This window comes from Panthera pardus, unplaced genomic scaffold, assembly GCF_024362965.1.
Source record: "Panthera pardus isolate Hobbes unplaced genomic scaffold, ASM2436296v1 HiC_scaffold_17, whole genome shotgun sequence".
Taxonomy (NCBI): domain Eukaryota; kingdom Metazoa; phylum Chordata; class Mammalia; order Carnivora; family Felidae; genus Panthera; species Panthera pardus.
The window spans coordinates 60,946,350-60,963,715 of NW_026526732.1; the positions used below are offsets into that span (position 1 = coordinate 60,946,350).

The following is a 17,366-nucleotide window of genomic DNA, read 5'->3' on the forward strand; positions in this document are numbered from 1 at the left end:
ATTTATATCAACAATATATATCGACGATCGATATATACCAAAATGTTTATTTTTTAGTTCCTATTAAGAATATGTCTATGCCTTGATTAGCATTGCAAGGTAAGACTTCTTCCCTTCTTGATTTCAGTAGTACAGAAAATTTAGGAGATTATAATCTGCTATAGAAAACATGTGGTTAGCTCTCAAGTACCTATGTAATAGAGTAGAGCTGTGGAGCTAAGATAATATTTTAAAAATAGCTTTTTATTTTTAAGTGTAATTTTTGAGAAGAGAATTCTCCAGGCTTTCTGTTATGTGTTTTCTCAGTGCAGTTCTTTTTTACCCAGTCAGTCTCTGGTTTGAAACTCCCCCCTGAGTTTCTTCCTTTAATTATTTTTAGTTTAGTTTACATTGGCTAGAGCAATAGCTCACTCAACCATTCTGGTTTGGTCCATTTTCTAACAGATCAAAGGAAATTTCTTATTGGTAACCATTCTAGCACTGAAGTTTGCAAGTGGTTTTCCTTTTTCTACAGATAGGGGTAGATTTAGTTTTCTTCTATACCATGCATATTTTCGTTCACCTGTTATTCAAATTACTTTCCTGATTGGGAGAAACAATATAGGTAGGTAGGTAGGTAGATGGGTAGATAGATAGATAGATAGATAGATATAGGTATGACATTATATTCGGTATATGGGAACTCCCCCAGAAAAGTGTCCAGTTTGTCAATATTATAGATGTAGTAACAGGGAAAAAAAGATATGTAACAGTATATAAAAATTTTTGTTAAGTCTTTTTTTTCCCCCTCTAAGGAATTAAAGATTATTATAATTTATTCCTAAGAGACAATATTCAGTATTGTGCATTTTTTTCCAGTTTTTTTAATGGCAGTACGTGTTTCATCTTTTCAGAATTACTGGATCTTCAGCCTTTACCAATCACAGCTTTGGGATGTGAAGCATATGAAGCACTATACAACTTTAGCCACTTTAACCCTGTGCAGACACAAATATTTCATACCCTGTACCACACAGACTGTAATGTCCTCCTTGGAGCACCCACTGGATCAGGAAAGACTGTTGCTGCTGAATTAGCCATTTTCAGAGTCTTCAACAAGTACCCTACTTCAAAGGTCTGTTTGAAAGAATCACATGCTTACATTAAATTAGAAAATGCAGTTCATAATCTGTAAACTAGCCAGTTCTAAATACACATCAGGACACAAGCACTCTCTCAGTGAATTTTCTGAGCAGGAGGTGGGGGTGCAGGGGACCAGATCAGTATTAGATAACTGGCCAGAAGAAAACTTATCTTAAACTTTGGAGTTCTCTAGTTAGATTTCTAATGTACATGTCAATTTCCACGTCTTTTTCTCATTATAAGATACCTGATTCATAGCCATATTTATAAGATAAATAATGACTTTTAATCACATCCTTTTGCTATAAAAGAAATCCTAATCTGGGCATCTGGGTGGATCAGTCGGTTGAGCATCCGACTTCGGCTCAGGTCATGATCTCACAGTTTTTGGGTTCAAGCCCCGCATCAGGCTCTGTGCTGACCGCTTGCTCAGAGCCTGGAGCCTGCTTCTGATTCTGTGTCTCCTTCTCTCTCTGCCCCTCCCCCGCTCACGCTTTGTCTCACTCTTTCTCAAAAATAAATAAATGTAAAAAAAAAAAATTTTTTTTTAAAAAGAAATCCTAATCTTTAAACAAATACAGTTTAATTATACACAAGAAATACAGAGGCAGTTTTATTCCACACTTCTGCAAATGCCATATTATTAATGTAAAGTAATGTGGCAAGTCAAATAAGTCTTAAATTTATGCTTTCCTGAAATGTGAAGTACATACTCATAGTTTAGAGGTACATATTTTTCAGGAAAGCTAATTCATACATTGTGATTGGAATTATGTGGTATTTTCCTCATCATTTATTATTTTAGAAATGTTTTAACTTCCTTTTTCAGTGATTTTCAATTAGCGACTTTTCTTCTCTGCTTAGCTTGAAGTTTTCCTACTTCTCAGTCTATTTTGTGGTTTTTGATCCATTATGAGACCTGTTAATACAATAGTAGAGCTCTCCTATAAATTTGAAACATTTTATAAGGGAAATATTTTTTTTCACTGAACATTCCGTATATAGATTTGGATTATTAAAGACCAATTGTTGTTATTAAGAAAAGGTAGAATATATGAGTAGCATTTTCCATAAAATCTCCATTAAAATTTAAACAACCAGATTATTTTTTAGAATTTCAAAAGTAGTAACTTTTTTCATGGAGGAGTTAGAATCTTGATCATAATAACAGGAAAAACTTATTTTCATCAGAATATAAAATACTTAAAACACCTTCAGTGACTTTTAAAAAATATTTAATATTTTCTATGTCAGAATTGTATGATGTCTTATATTTCTGTCTTACTTTGGCTGAGGGTAATTTGAGCAAGTTTGTAACTTTCCTCATTAATTTTAAATTTTAAATTTTCAGTGTATAAGATACATTTTTAAACCACACTGTCGTCTGTGGATGAATTTTACAGGGTTTACCTTTATTTGAAAATGATGTTACTATTTTCATGAGATCTTTTTACCCTCCCCTCTGCTTTCAGGCAGTGTATATTGCACCCTTAAAAGCTCTTGTACGTGAAAGAATGGATGATTGGAAAGTTAGAATAGAAGAAAAACTTGGTAAAAAGTAAGTTCTTGCTTTATCAGAAGATGTGTTTTAAGTAACCTAAAAGGATGAACAAATAAAAGATTTTCACAAAAGTGTTGAATGCTTTTACAGTGATTTTCATAGTCTTTTATTTAAGGGTATTGTAATTACTGTTAAAATGTTATCACTATTCCCATTGTTTTAGTATCGAAAAATGAAAGTCCTTTAATTATTTAATATGAATACTTGACAAAATAATTCTCTCAAAATTTTTAAATTCTAAAACTAAAGAAAAATAAGTTTTATCTCTTTATTTTCCTTTCATATCATTCACAGTAAGTCCCAGAAATCACACTGAGGGCATTTTGCTTATAAATAATCTACCAAAAAATAGAAATTCATTAAAGAACATTACTTTTTAAAGAATATTTTAGTATTGCACAAGTTTATTCATTGTGGTATTGTTTTTACTAGCAAGGTTGCAGGTAACCTGAGTGTCCAATAGAACATGACTAAATAAATTATACTACATTTACACAATGCAAAATATTGTATCATTCTATTAAGAATGAACTTTTTATATACTGAAGGAGTGATCTCCAGAGATATTATAGAAAATGTTTTTAAGTAAAGTATCCTGTCTTTTACTTTTTTAAAAAATGGTAAAGAATATATGTTGTTGCTTTAGAATAAGGACCAGGTGATTGGAAGATAGACATACTACAGAGACTGCTCACCACACATTCTTTGAACCACGTGAATATATTACATATTCAAAATAATAAAATACAAAAATAAAAAATGAATAAAAATAAGCAAAAGCTTTGGGAACACTGTACTTGGGGGAACTAGTCTTACCCTTTTTTGTTTTTTTTAGAATTAAGTTAGATATAAAAATTATTTAGTGATTACCTAAAATTTAGAGTTGGCCTTCAGATTTCCCTCTTTCTCACTATAAAACTGAGGTCTTCTTAGAATGAGGTAGCATGTATTTGCCCCAGCATATCTTGTTTATGTCCTAGTATGTTTGGATTTACCTATATTATCTATAGAAATTTTTAGTCTAAAAAAAGAAATGAAGCTTACACGTAATTATGTTCTTAGTGAATGCCTCTTCATGTCTTAATAAATTAACACTTTCCGTCATTAGAAAGGTGTTTATTCCAACATATGGAGAAGGAAGTATGAGTTCAGCTCTATAAAAACACATAGAGCAGAGACTTTGTAAACATAATCATAGCAAAGTTTGACACCTTTGCATATCTGCATGAAAGTTAGATTATCAGTGATTTCAATTGATATGTTCTGTTACAATTCTTAAGAAACATATTTTGGACTCAGAAAATTTCAAAAATCAAGGGGAGATAAAGTAGTATTAAGCATTATAAAATTTTATTCTGAAGGATAAATTTTCACCTTTCCAAGGGCATGTGTTTTCTGAGAAAAAGATCATTTTCTTCCTTTCCAGAGTTATTGAACTAACTGGGGATGTGACTCCTGATATGAAATCCATTGCTAAGGCTGACCTTATCGTCACTACACCAGAGAAGTGGGATGGAGTCAGTAGAAGCTGGCAAAATAGGAACTATGTGAAGCAAGTCACTATTCTCATCATAGATGAGATCCATCTGCTTGGTAGGTACCACTGTATCTGATGCCAGTTTACACATTTTGACTCTCATACTTGCAGCAGCCAGCATTTAATACTTGTTAAATGATTAACATGTATTATTCCTATTTCCTAGGGGAGGAAAGAGGCCCTGTTCTAGAAGTCATTGTATCTCGAACAAATTTCATCTCATCACACACAGAAAAGCCTGTTAGAATAGTTGGACTATCTACTGCATTAGCTAATGCCAGAGACCTTGCTGATTGGCTCAACATTCATCAGGTATATGGAAGATTGATAAATAGGCATTTAATAGTGTGGCTTAGGTGGCCATATTAATGAGACACTGTTACATACACTTAAATAGGAAAACAGAAAATGATTTCTTTCTCGTTTTTACTCTAGATGGGCTTGTTCAATTTCCGACCATCAGTACGTCCAGTTCCACTGGAAGTTCACATTCAAGGCTTCCCAGGTCAACATTACTGTCCTCGTATGGCTAGTATGAATAAGCCTACATTTCAAGGTAAGCTTCAGATCCTTGGAGTAATTTGTATGGTAGCATTAAATGCATTCGAAATAATTTGGGTTTCTTTGAAATGGCGGTACTGTTCCAACTTCCACAAATGTGTAAAACAATTTACCTCAGCTGTTAAGGAAAGAAAATGTGTGTTGAATTAACTATTGAAAATTGGAGAGATTTTGTAGATGATACTGTGTTGGTAGTAGAAAAATGTATTCTTAAGTAAATCATTCTTAATCTATTAAGTTATAACAAATGATAAATAGGAACTATAAGTGTAAAAAAAAAAATCACATAATCTTAATTTTTACCAGAAATCCTAAAACTTACAAATTTCAATACTTTTTTTTTTTTTACAGTGTTCTGCTTCATTTTTTGGTTTTCCTTTTCTAACAGATTAGGCAAGCAGGAAAGATTTAAGAATAACACTCCTATTTTATTGAAACATGTTTTGTTTAGCTGCATAAGGAATATTTATTATATCAATTAAAAATAACCTCCAAAATAAATTCTCTAGTGTGAACTGCTGTTGATTGTGAGGTGACAGTTGTGAGGTGACTTTTTAGCTGCTGTAATTAGCCTGATGACAGAAGCAAAGTATTGATTGTGAACTAGAGACCAATCTTGGCAGTTCAGATTATTTACACCTCCACAGAAGCATTGTACAAAATCACTAATGAACAATAAATCTGCCGTGAGCTGTTCAGCCACACCTGTTCTTGCAGCAGCAAAAATCCATTAAATGTTGAGGTTTAAAAAAAGAGACAGATTCATTCATGATTATGTGTACAAATGATACCAATATTGTACTAATATGTGTATTTTAAACATTGTATTTCTAATACGATTTATCAAAGCACTACCATTTATATTCTGTAATATTCTGATAAACTGTGAGTGAGAAATAAGATAGTTTATTTTTCACGGTATGTATTGTTGTGATTGCTTGTGTTTATGTAAGGAATGGCCAATTGCATACCAATGGTTGAAAGGAAGCATTTGTGTTATATAAATCAATAGTAAATAACTGAAATACTTACACTTCTCTAGATATGATATCAGTACAGAAGCTGTCCTTATAAACTATTTATTATACCTGTAGTGTATCACTGTATTTCTTTGAGTTTAGAAATAGGATTTTATAGCTTTATTTTCTTACTCTTCGAGTATAAATATAGTGAAGTTCATGTCAACATTTTCATTATAATCCTTGTTAAGAAACAAGCCTATAGAAAGAAATTCTGCAGCTCACATTTCAAACAAGAAATTACAGAAGGTTAAATTTTTTTATGTAAAACTGTTAAATATCTCTGTGTTAAGAGATCTTTGTACACATAAGTGTTAATTTCATATGTGCCATCTTATCAGTATTTCGGAGCCAATGTAAAGAAGCCCTGTTTCCAGTTAGGTCAGATGATTTATGTGGCTCTTTAGGTAATTTTTTTTCTTTCAGTCAAATTACTCATGTTTCAAACTATTCATTGCATCTTCTGTGTGTCTACCTTCCATGTGAATCTCTGTCACTCAGACAGAGATTCAGACATGATATTCTCTTCAGCTCTCTTTTACATTCTCTTATCTTTCCATTTGAAACCTTACACATATGTTTTAGAGAAAAGTAAAACCTTCATTCGACATATCTCTGACTAGTTTATTGATATAAAATCTTTTTTTTTTAATTTTTTTTTAATGTTTATTTATTTTTGAGACGGAGAGAGACAGAGCATGAATGGGGGAGGGGCAGAGAGAGAGGGAGACACAGAATCGGAAGCAGGCTCCAGGCTCTGAGCCATCAGCCCAGAGCCTGACGCGGGGCTCGAACTCACAAACCATGAGATCGTGACCTGAGCTGAAGTCGGACGCTCAACCGACTGAGCCACCCAGGAGCCCCAGATATAAAATCTTTTTTTTTTAATATTTTAATGCTTTTATTTATATTTGACGGAGAGAGAGAAAGCGAGCGCATGAGTGGAGGAGGGGCACAGAGACAGAGACAGAATCTGAAGCAGGCTCCAGGCTCTGAGCTGTCAGCACAGAGCATGATGCGGGGCTGGAACTCACGAGCAGTGAGATCGTGACCTGAGCTGAAATCGGATGCTTAACCCACTAAGCCACCCAGGTGCCCCACAAACTCTCTCTTAGTTATTCCATTCACTAGTAATGACAAAAATTAAAGGAAATTTTGGAGCTTTTCTTAGAGAGTTTTCATCACTAGGTAGGACCTAACTCTCTCCCCCAACCCTAGGACCAGTTAACTCTATAATATCGTTGCTTAGGTGAGCAGAAACACAACTCAGAAAACTCAACCTTAGATTTAGTATTCATATACAGCTTTTACTGAAGAGTCTCAGCTTTTGTGTTACCTTCCTCAGCAACTCAGAGTAGAACTGGGAGCTGACACAGTTCAGCTTCCCCTGTTCAGGCAATATGCTCTAGTAGGTAGGTTCAGCTACCTTTCCTTTCCTGTCATTTCTCCAATATGTTGTCAGATCCAAGTAGTACCACAGATAATGCTGAATTTCATGACTAAATTAAGAATTTATTTAAATCAATGATACTAGCTTTCATGTATCATCCATTTCATATCCTAATGACATTCATATTTGGTTGTAAGTAGCTTGCTTACTCTTATTGTCCACATTTTCCACAACTTTTCAATAGCAATTAGAAGCCATTCTCCAGCCAAACCTGTTTTGATATTTGTCTCATCAAGACGTCAAACTCGTCTTACTGCTTTGGAATTGATAGCTTTTCTGGCTACTGAAGAAGATCCAAAGCAGTGGTTGAATATGGATGAAAGAGAGGTAAGCAATATATTTTATTTCTACTTCTTATACATGTCAAATTAGTTTGGATTATAATTAATGAAAATTACATATTTAATGATGTGTAGTTTTACTCTATACTAAAAGTTTAGTATAACATTACAGAAATTTGGGGAAAAATATAGGAAATGCATAATACTGCCACCTTAACACCTTTAATATTGTTATGTATTTTCTTCCAATATTTTCCTGCTAAATAAGTATTTTTATTCCATATTTACTTCCATATGTTTTCCCTTCAACATCATCAGCTATGTATATTATAATATGCATATTTGTCTTTCTATTGGAGTGTTCACTGCCCTCATGCAACTTACAATCAATTTTGCAAAATTAACTTCCTATAAAATGTGTAATATGACCATTTTCAAAAATTTAGAAAACACTAAATGTATAAAAATTAAAAACCTGTTGTTATCCTGTAGCCAAGTAGTGAAATTTGAAGCAATTAAAATTTTTTATGTCTATACAATTCTATTATGTGGCCATTTCATTGTATTTTTCCTCTATCATTAGATAATCATGCACCTTTATTATTATGGTTGGTTTTTATTTAGACTTGTTTCCTCAGTGTAGAGTTCCAACTTAAAATGCAATGGGTCAAATAATGTGTATATTTTTATAGCTTTTCATATACACTGCTAATTATTTTCCAAACCGCACATCCCAGTTAATGTCCCCACCATTGATATGTGTATTGTCAGTAGTGTATGAGAGTAACAGTTTTACTACATCCTCATATGTTGTAATATGTTGATATATTATGGATAAAACATTCATTATTATTTTAATGTACACCTTGATTTTTGTCTGATTGACTTTCTTTTCTCTGATTTGTTTGCTATTGGTTGTCTCTTTCTTTTTTGTGTCTTCATTCCTTTGAGGTTTTATCTTTTGCAGTACAGCATTTTCTTAAAGATTTGTATGAGAGCCTTACCAAATTAAAACATGCACTCCTGAAACTTAGTGTGATACCACTTTTTTCCATATATATTTATGACTACGTACGTAGACACACATATTAATCTTTCATCTGCTTTTATTAGTTAATTTCGCTGATTCCTTGGATGTCTTTTTGTCTTAGTAGCTTTTTACAAGTAGTTTTTGCATTTTATGTGGTACAATCAGTTAATATGGTTCTTTGTGTTTCCTTCCACTACATCTAAATGTAGATATTCCTGTTTCTCTCCATGGATTTATATATAGTGATTTTCCTTTTTTGTGCTTTCCTAGTTTTTAAAAAATATTTTTTCTAGTTGGAATTATGATGAAAAACAGATAAAATCAGTAATAAAATTGTTGCATTTTCTGCCTCTTCCCACCATATCACCCCTTTCTGATCTCATGCAGCCTGAAGAACAGTCAAAACAGTGTTTCTAACCCACCAGTGTCCAGTCTCAGCAGCTGGCATATGTTCCCCTTCTACTTCTCATGACTCATCTAGGATTAGTGGACCTGGTAGATGATACTGTATATATATATTATAGTCATGTATTAACTAATAATTTGAAATGCCTGCAGGTGACCTTATTCACTGATAAGTAGCAGACCCCAGTATTAGCTTCATGTAAAAGGTATCACATGAATCCTTTAAGTAGAGTAACAGCTACCCTTTTATCTCTCAAGTTTCATCATTACTTCCTTAACGTTAGTTCCTTAATGTTACTCGTGCGTATATATGAAATATTTAAGATAAATAACTTAAGATAAAAATAATTTTGTCAAAAGATTTCCTGTCTTGTGTTATTCACTTAGTGTGTCCAAATAGTCACCTTGTTGTGTCTAAATGGTATCTTGAACTTAGGATGCAAATGGTGAAAAGTAGATGTAGGGAATATTGATGGTTCATATGCAGCATCTGTCTGGGCTCAATCTTTTTTCTCTTGGGTCTTATTCTTAAAGTGTTCCAAATGGAGACTTTTCTTTGAAGTCAAGGTACAAAGTACATACCTATTGAACACATTTTGGGACGTTTGCTCAAAGTGTATTTGTGTGTGTGTGTGTTGTGCGTGTGCATGTGTTATAAAAGGCTGTGTGTTTAGAACGTATGTGACTCATACTAACCTCAAATGTGAACCTCATGTGCTCTTCCAAACTAGAGTGCACTTACTATTTGTTTTTTATTTTAACGTGTGAGACCTAAGCAACTGGATAGCTCAGCCATTGTGTAGAATTACTTCTCTGTTTTGTTTTTTTTTTATCAGCATAAAAATTTATCACCAAGGTTAATTAGAAACCATAGAATTTGTTTGCATTGTTTCTGCTATTTTGTAGATTTTCACTGCTAAAATAAGACAGCTAGAAATTATACCATTCTTTGGCATTGTATCTCACCAAGCACACTACAATAATAGGACCGTCCAGACTTTGTTTTAGTCTTTCTTCTAAAAGCCATCACCTTTAAAATCAGGATTTCAAAGAGTTTGCAACTGATTGGTATGCAGATTCAATCTGATTATACCAAAAACCTGTAACGTAGGTGTTTCGGTTGTTGAATTCCTAATTACCTTAAAATAGGGGACTTTTTAACACCGTAATCTTTATGAGAGTTACTTGCCATAATATCCTGGACTAGAAGCTTAGTGACAATTCCTGTTGCTGCTTATTGTACAGTTTCAGATTGGTGTTCTGTGGCAGGAGCAGGTAGGTTAGGTCAGCAAAGTCAAAAAAAAATCCATCTATCTTCTTCACCCAGTAAATTATCAAAGTAAAGTATTGGGAAGCAGAAATACTCCTTCAAGTGTGTCATTGATGTAAAATCATACTGCAGCATAAGGAAACCCCCAAAGTAATGCCCTTTCAAAGTTCTCATCAGGAACACTTTTCTGCGGTGATTTCAGAAGTGTGTGGGCATATGCTACCATGTCCCTTGGATTCTCAGTTTGATGACCACCACTTCCACCGTTAACCTCAAATGATTGTTGGGCTTTTACATCATTCTCTCAACTTTCAAGTCCAAGACAGAAACATTGGAATGCCCGAGCTTCGGCCTCAAGCATGCAGCAGGAATGGGAATATCTTCCCTTCTTTGGCCTTTATGCAGGGGGGAAGATATTCAAATGCTGGCTGGCTGTCAGTAGTCTTTTATAGTCCTTTACCTGCCCAAACTCATCAAACACCATTCTCTTCATACCTACACTTAAAAAAAAAAATAAAAAATTTTCCTTCTAACAGCTAACCCAATTCTCCCTCGTATAACCAAAATCCACTATCTTTCCCCAAGGCAGACAACTGAAAATTTCCTCATGACTCTATCGGTCCTAGATTTCTTGGTTATATCCAGTCACTCTCTGGTTCTTTTACAATCTCATCTCAATATTCTGTAGCCAGCGGACTAAATTATAAAGTTACCTACAACCCATACATGCTATATTCAAAAGTGGAGGGTAGAGAGGAAAGAGAAATGAAATTGGTTAAAATAATGTAAAATATGTTAATTAAAATATATGAGATAGCAAAAGTAGAGGCCACAGCATTTATTCCTGCAGCACGGGACCAAACATATTTGACTGGGGAGCCAAACAGACATTTGTGATTTATTTTCTCTACCATCCATCACCTATATGCTTCTTCAACCAGCCCCTGAGCTAATTAAGCTTTTTTTGTCCAGTGGAGTAACCAAAACCCACCTTCCTGAAACACTGGAAATTGGATTTTTATATATGCTTACTATATAAGGCTTTAAAAGTTTTTGATTAATTTTTCAAGTGGATAGTGTAATGTGAGAAGATTTCTCTAGGGTCCATCCAAATTTTTCCCTCTCCTTATTGCTTAGCAGCAGCCCAATTTCTTTATCAGGATTGGTCACCTAAGCTACACTATGACCACATTTTGATTGTTCACCCCATAGAATGAGAGATGTGGCTATTTTAGCTTCTAAGTAAATTGTTACATCCCTTGGATATTAAGCCTCCAAACTAGCTGAGCTAGAATTATAGGGAAGGGAAACAAAATTCTCCAAGTGGTTTATTAGCTGTTGACTGCAAAAGGCATTTGTACATTGACTGCTTGGTTCCTGGAACTGTATATTCTGGCAATGAGAGAAATAGTATTTAATGATTACTAGTTCAGAGCATACACCTCATTTTATAAGACAGCACCCCAACCTTGACAAAGCAGTGTCTCTCAGCTGCCATTCTGGGTCATTAATCTATAAAGCCATCTCTTTCTGGGTGATGAAGGATGCAGTAAGACCAGTGAATCCCATGGCATCCACTGTATTAATCTTTGTCTATAAACTGAGTTCCTTCATCAGAAACATTATCATATGAGATACTAGATGATGTGTAAAGTGTTCAGTAATCCTACTGTTGAGGCTATTGGCAGCACTCGGTAGGCTGGAACAGAATCCATTCTAGACATCATCCCAAATAGGTGCCCCTCTGTGACAGAGTTCAATATAATCTCCTTACTGCCAGATAGCTATCTGGTCCCCTGGTCAGGGTACTTTATAATGGGCCTATGGATGTTTGCATTGGTGGCATAATGGCACAGAGCAGTGGCAGTAGCTGGGTCCACCTGTGGAGATGGAAGTCCATGTTTAGCTCATGTGTAGTTTTCATCTCTTCCACCATGGTGCCACTTAGTACATGAACCCATTGCACACAACACTGGGATCTGTGCACAAAACACCTGATATCCTTAGAAGTGGTCATTTTGCCCACTTGACTATTAATAGCATAATCTACACTTCTGTTAACTTTTTGGTAAACATCTTCATGGGATATAGGTAGTCTGTTCTGGGACCATTCTAAAATTTATTCCATGTAAAACTTGTGCCTTTCTTGCCACCTGTCCTCCAATAGCGCTATTGCCATGCTTCTGACCCTTTGACTAATCCAGTAGCTACAGATCAAAGCATGGATCATAATTCACATCATCTCTTCTTTGCAGTAAATTGACAGAGAAAATACTTGACACTTAGCTGTTTTTAGGGTCATCCCCAAAAGGAGCTATATACCATATCACAGTACTTCAGATGGTGGCGCTATCTTATGCAAAGTCTTTTGTGATTTGTATATATATGTATTTTTTTCCCCTCAGTCAGCTTGACATGAGAAATACTCCAGGGAGCTTTGGTGGGTTGAAGTTAGGGATAGCACAGAAGGAAGAGGCATACACATGGAGTGTTCATGAACTACCTTTCATGATATTCTTCCATCTGATCCTTTTATTTCTACCAATGATGGACTGCTACCAGGCACACCAACATGTATAGCTAGAGAGATCAGATGGCATTAGTTCATGATCAGTAACTTCAGTTTCAAGATTACCTAGTATCACATAGTTAAGCATTTTTTCTCTCCCACATCAAAAATACCCATAAGAGTATTCCTCTAACTTAAGTCAGTAGGCAGCTCTTACCAGAATTTGTAAAGTGTTCATTTATGTAACATATTTATTGAATATCCACAACTTACCAAGCACTAGGTTAGCCAACTGATCCCAATTCTCAAGGAGCTCAACTAGATAGAAATTTTTAAATATATATATGATAAACCAAATAATGTTATAAAAATTGCTATAAAATGAGAAATGAAATATGATAAGGGGAGGTGGGGCTTTAAAAAGAATGGTCAGAGAAGACTTCTTTAAGGAGATAACATTTAAGCTGAGACCCAAAGCATGAGAACAAGTTAGCTACACTAAGAGAGAAGATAATAGCATTTCAGGTAAAGGGAACAGGATGTTAAAGGAAGTGAGATCAGCTCAGCTGGAACAGAATAAGCTAGGAGGAGAGTAGTATAAGTTAAGTTTCAGAGATAGGCAAAAGCCAGCTCATGTAAGACCTTAGACCCATGCATACAGAGTTTGGATTTTGATTTTAAACAGTATGGGAAAGTAGTCATTTATTCATTGATTAAAGAAATGTCTCTTGACCTCCCTCTGTGTATTGGGTAAATTTTCTACCCTTACGGAATTAACATTCTTGTGGAGATGATAGATAGATAATAAGCAAATATGTCAAAACGTGATAATTCCTATGGAAAAATAAATAAGCAGGGTCTAAAGGGAATAGGGAGTGCTAAGGGTGGTAGTAGAATGTTTTACATTGATATAAGTAAAGAACACCTCTGTGGTGAGGGTATTTTTGAATAGAAAACTAAAGGAAGCAAGGAAATAAACCAAGCAGATATCTAAGGGAGGGGTGTTCCAAGGCATTAAAATATTTTAAGCTAGGAAGATAACATACTCCAATTTCATTTTAAGATCACTTTTGCTGCTTAGTGGAAAATGGATTGAAGTGGAAGTTAAGCATGGAATTAATGATGGTGGTGACCTAGTTCAGTAGGACTTGCTGGTAGTGAAAAATGGAGGTTGAGAAAATGAAAAGAATCAAGAATGGCTCCCCAGTTAGTAACTCTAAACAAAAAAGTTAATATTTTGGATGTTAATTTGTATTTCTAAGATTTTCAAGCCAATTAGATATAGGAAGTCTGTATAACCCACAGAGGATGTGAAATGAACATGTGAATTGGGAACGTTAGCATAGAAGCAGCCTTTACACCCAGGTAAGCACATGAGACCCTGATATAGAGTGTGCAGGAACAGAGGGCAGGCTTGGAGTGACTCACAGTAGAGCTTGGGTAGAAAATGAAGAGCTGGCAAAGGGCACTGAGAAGGTGATGCCAGTAAGGAAAGTCCCATAGCACTGTGTGTGGTTGAGAGGGTTTTGTGAAGGAAGGAGGGCTTAACTACTTTAAATGTTAATGGGAGTTGAGTGAGATAAGAGCAGAGAAAGACCTATGGGATTTAGCACTCAGACATCCTGGATGAAAGTGGCAAGCAGCAACTCTGACAACTGAAAATCATCATGAATTCAGATTTGGTGGAGTTTCTACTAATGACATTTTATTTTAGTTCTTCAGATTCATTTGGCTTTTCATTCAACATAGATACTGACTTCTTCCTATAGGTAAGAAGTTAGTACCAGGCTTTGAAGATGGACTTTGAGATTGTTAAAAATCAGAGATTAAATTGAGTTTAATATAAGAGTGACCACATTTTCAACTGGAAAATATGTTTTATTATCAAACCAAAATAGATTGAGTTTGTGATACAAAAGTCCCACCCCAAGTGCTTTCTATTTTGATCAGGCTTCAGGCCTCTTAGTGACTGACCAGTAGAGAAATTACTAGGCTAAGAATATTACGTGTCAAGACAGACATTATCCACAGATTTATTGAGCATTGGACATCTTAATTTAGTTGGTCCTCATGGAATAGTTGTGTAATTAAGAGCAGCTACAAGATATGAGGCTGTTTATATTTTGCCATAGTTGATATCATGCATGTCTTATTGAAGAAAGAGGCAAAGATCTTACGCTTAGTAATAGTTGATATGCTTATAGTGTACTTTATAGTTCATTAGAAGCTTATATTACATAGTTTAACCATGAATTCTGGAAGGGTTGTTCTTGTTATCCCAGTTTTATAGATGTAAAAACTGAAACTTGGAAGAATTAAGTAATTTGCCTGATAGCATAAAATAAATGGGACTCAGAAACTCAAAATCAGGACAGCTAACTCAGAGCCGTGTTTTTTTCACTCTGCCATACAGTAACTGAAATCCTTGACAATGTTATGACTAGAGAAGATGGAAAAGTCACAGTGTCCATATGTGATTTGAGGGGATGGAAACAAACAGTAAAGTCAGTAGCTACAGGATCAAACACAGGCAACCAACAAGAGCTGTGCTATTCTCAATCATGAGTGCTGGTATTTTAGTTTACAAAGGAAGATACTTTTCAATATTCTTAATTTTTAGGCACAGAAGTGGAAATACTCAAATACTAAAGAAGAAGAAATAGTTTGCTAATTGGGGCTCTTGTAAGTATCAGTCGGTTAAGCATCCACCTCTTGATTTGGCTCAGGTCATGATCTCACAGTTCTGCCTCAGGCTCCATACTGACAGCATGGAGCATACTTGGGATTCTCTCTCTCGCCCTCTCTCTGCCCCACCCCACCTCATGCTCTTTCTCTCTCAAAATAAATAAATAAACTTTTTAAAAAATAGGTTTGCTAATCATCGGCATAGTTCCCCAGTTGTGTGAGTCTAGTATATGATTCATTATTTCAAATCTTACCTGTTTTTTGCCCACAGTCTAAAATGGTGAGGGCCAGCCATAAGCCAAATGAATGATTTCATTATTTTAGGTAGTTATTTTAAGTAAATCACATTCATGTGGTAATTAGAATGTGACATTGTGGTTGAGAGCATGGACTGGAGCCAGGCCTCCTAGGTTTAATACTGACTGCCTATTACAAGCCATATGACCTTGGTGGGTATTCAACCTCTGAGCCTTACCCCTTCATCTATAAAAGGATAATAATAATCCTATCCTTACAAGATTGTTGTTAAGGATTAAATGCATTACTTTATTTGATGTACTTAGAACAGGCCTGGAACAGAGGTAAATGTTCAATAAGTGTTAACTGTTATTGCTGTTATAGTACAGCAGCATTGAATACCTTACGTATAGACAGGTTCTTTTTGCTGAAATCTTTATGGTAAAATTTGCTATTATTTTTATAATATTTTGCTTATGTTCCTTCACAAATTTAATTCATATTAATATAGCATTTGTTCATTTAAAATTATACTGCCTTAGCAAATTAATTTTGTAAGGTCCCTTTCATCAGCTTTATCTGCATTTTAAAAGCTTTTCTCAAGTGGAATTTAAGAAACAAAACAGATAAACATAGGGAAAGGGAAGCAAAAATAAGATAAAAACAGGGAGGGAGACAGACCATAAAGAGACTCTTAAATACAGAGAACAAACTTGAGGGTTGCTGGTGGCGTATTGGATGGGGGGATGGGCTAAATGGGTGGCAAGCATTAAGGAGGGTACATACATACATAACAGACATAAATAAAAGCTTTTCAATATATGGAAATGCTCTCCAAACATGTGTCAGAATCTGAACTCTCCAAAAATGGAAGTAAGCATAAAATGTATATTCCAGAATAAATATGAAGTGCTGACACTTGGATTTCTTACCAATACCATAGTGAATTAAGTTAAAAACATCAATAAGCAAAAAGTCTTTAATATTTCACCTTATGACCCAGTTTTGATATTGCTATTGTTAAGAATTAGGGCAAGCTAAGAAGCAAACATTGAAAAATGGCATTGTGTTTATTTAGCAGACATAGCAAAGTTTTACATGTTATTCTTTAGATTTCATTTATATACTTAATTCACAAGTAGTCATGTGTTTAATCACATATATAAATATATTTACATATTAACAGTATGGTGAATCATTTTGAGGTGTCGTTTTGGGCTTTAGAGAGGATAGCAAGGAATATGAGGAGAGTATTGGCAAAGACTGGAAATTTACTATCTTTAATTAATATTATTTTTAAATTTCTTTTCCCTTGGTATATTGGCAGAATGTTCTAAAGTGTTTCTTTCATTTTAACTTTTTCACCTTCAGTCTGTGGGGTTTATCATACAGAAATGTATTTTAAGAAATTAACACTTGGTAATTATAAGGAAATGTTTTAACTTTGACATCTGTACCAGATGTGATATATTTAATTATCTTTATTCTTTAAAAAAAAAGTCTTCGTAACTTTCATTATTCTTCTTTATGCTGCATCTTTTATTGAGCATTTTAGACAATTGATAAGCATTATTCAGTGGCATATGGTCTGAGTCTGACGTGCTTTGAAAAGAGTACAGAGTTTTCTGATAATGAGGATTCTGTGAAAATGGGAAAACCAGCACAACAGATATGCTTTGAGAAAGTATGGGTTTTTAGC

At 34.6% G+C, this 17,366-nt stretch overlaps 1 protein-coding gene across 3 annotated transcripts in view; it reads left to right on the forward strand.

Moving 5' to 3' along the window:
- Window positions 1–17,366, forward strand: part of ASCC3 (activating signal cointegrator 1 complex subunit 3) — a 359,800-nt gene that overhangs the window by 238,582 nt on the left and 103,852 nt on the right. For all 3 annotated transcript variants that reach the window (XM_019442967.2, XM_019442970.2, XM_053904622.1), the window contains exons 25-30: window positions 894–1,114; window positions 2,595–2,680; window positions 4,110–4,276; window positions 4,387–4,532; window positions 4,656–4,776; window positions 7,435–7,577. In XM_019442967.2, the coding sequence (XP_019298512.2) occupies window positions 894–1,114; window positions 2,595–2,680; window positions 4,110–4,276; window positions 4,387–4,532; window positions 4,656–4,776; window positions 7,435–7,577 (884 nt within the window). The remainder of the gene's footprint in view (window positions 1–893; window positions 1,115–2,594; window positions 2,681–4,109; window positions 4,277–4,386; window positions 4,533–4,655; window positions 4,777–7,434; window positions 7,578–17,366) is intronic.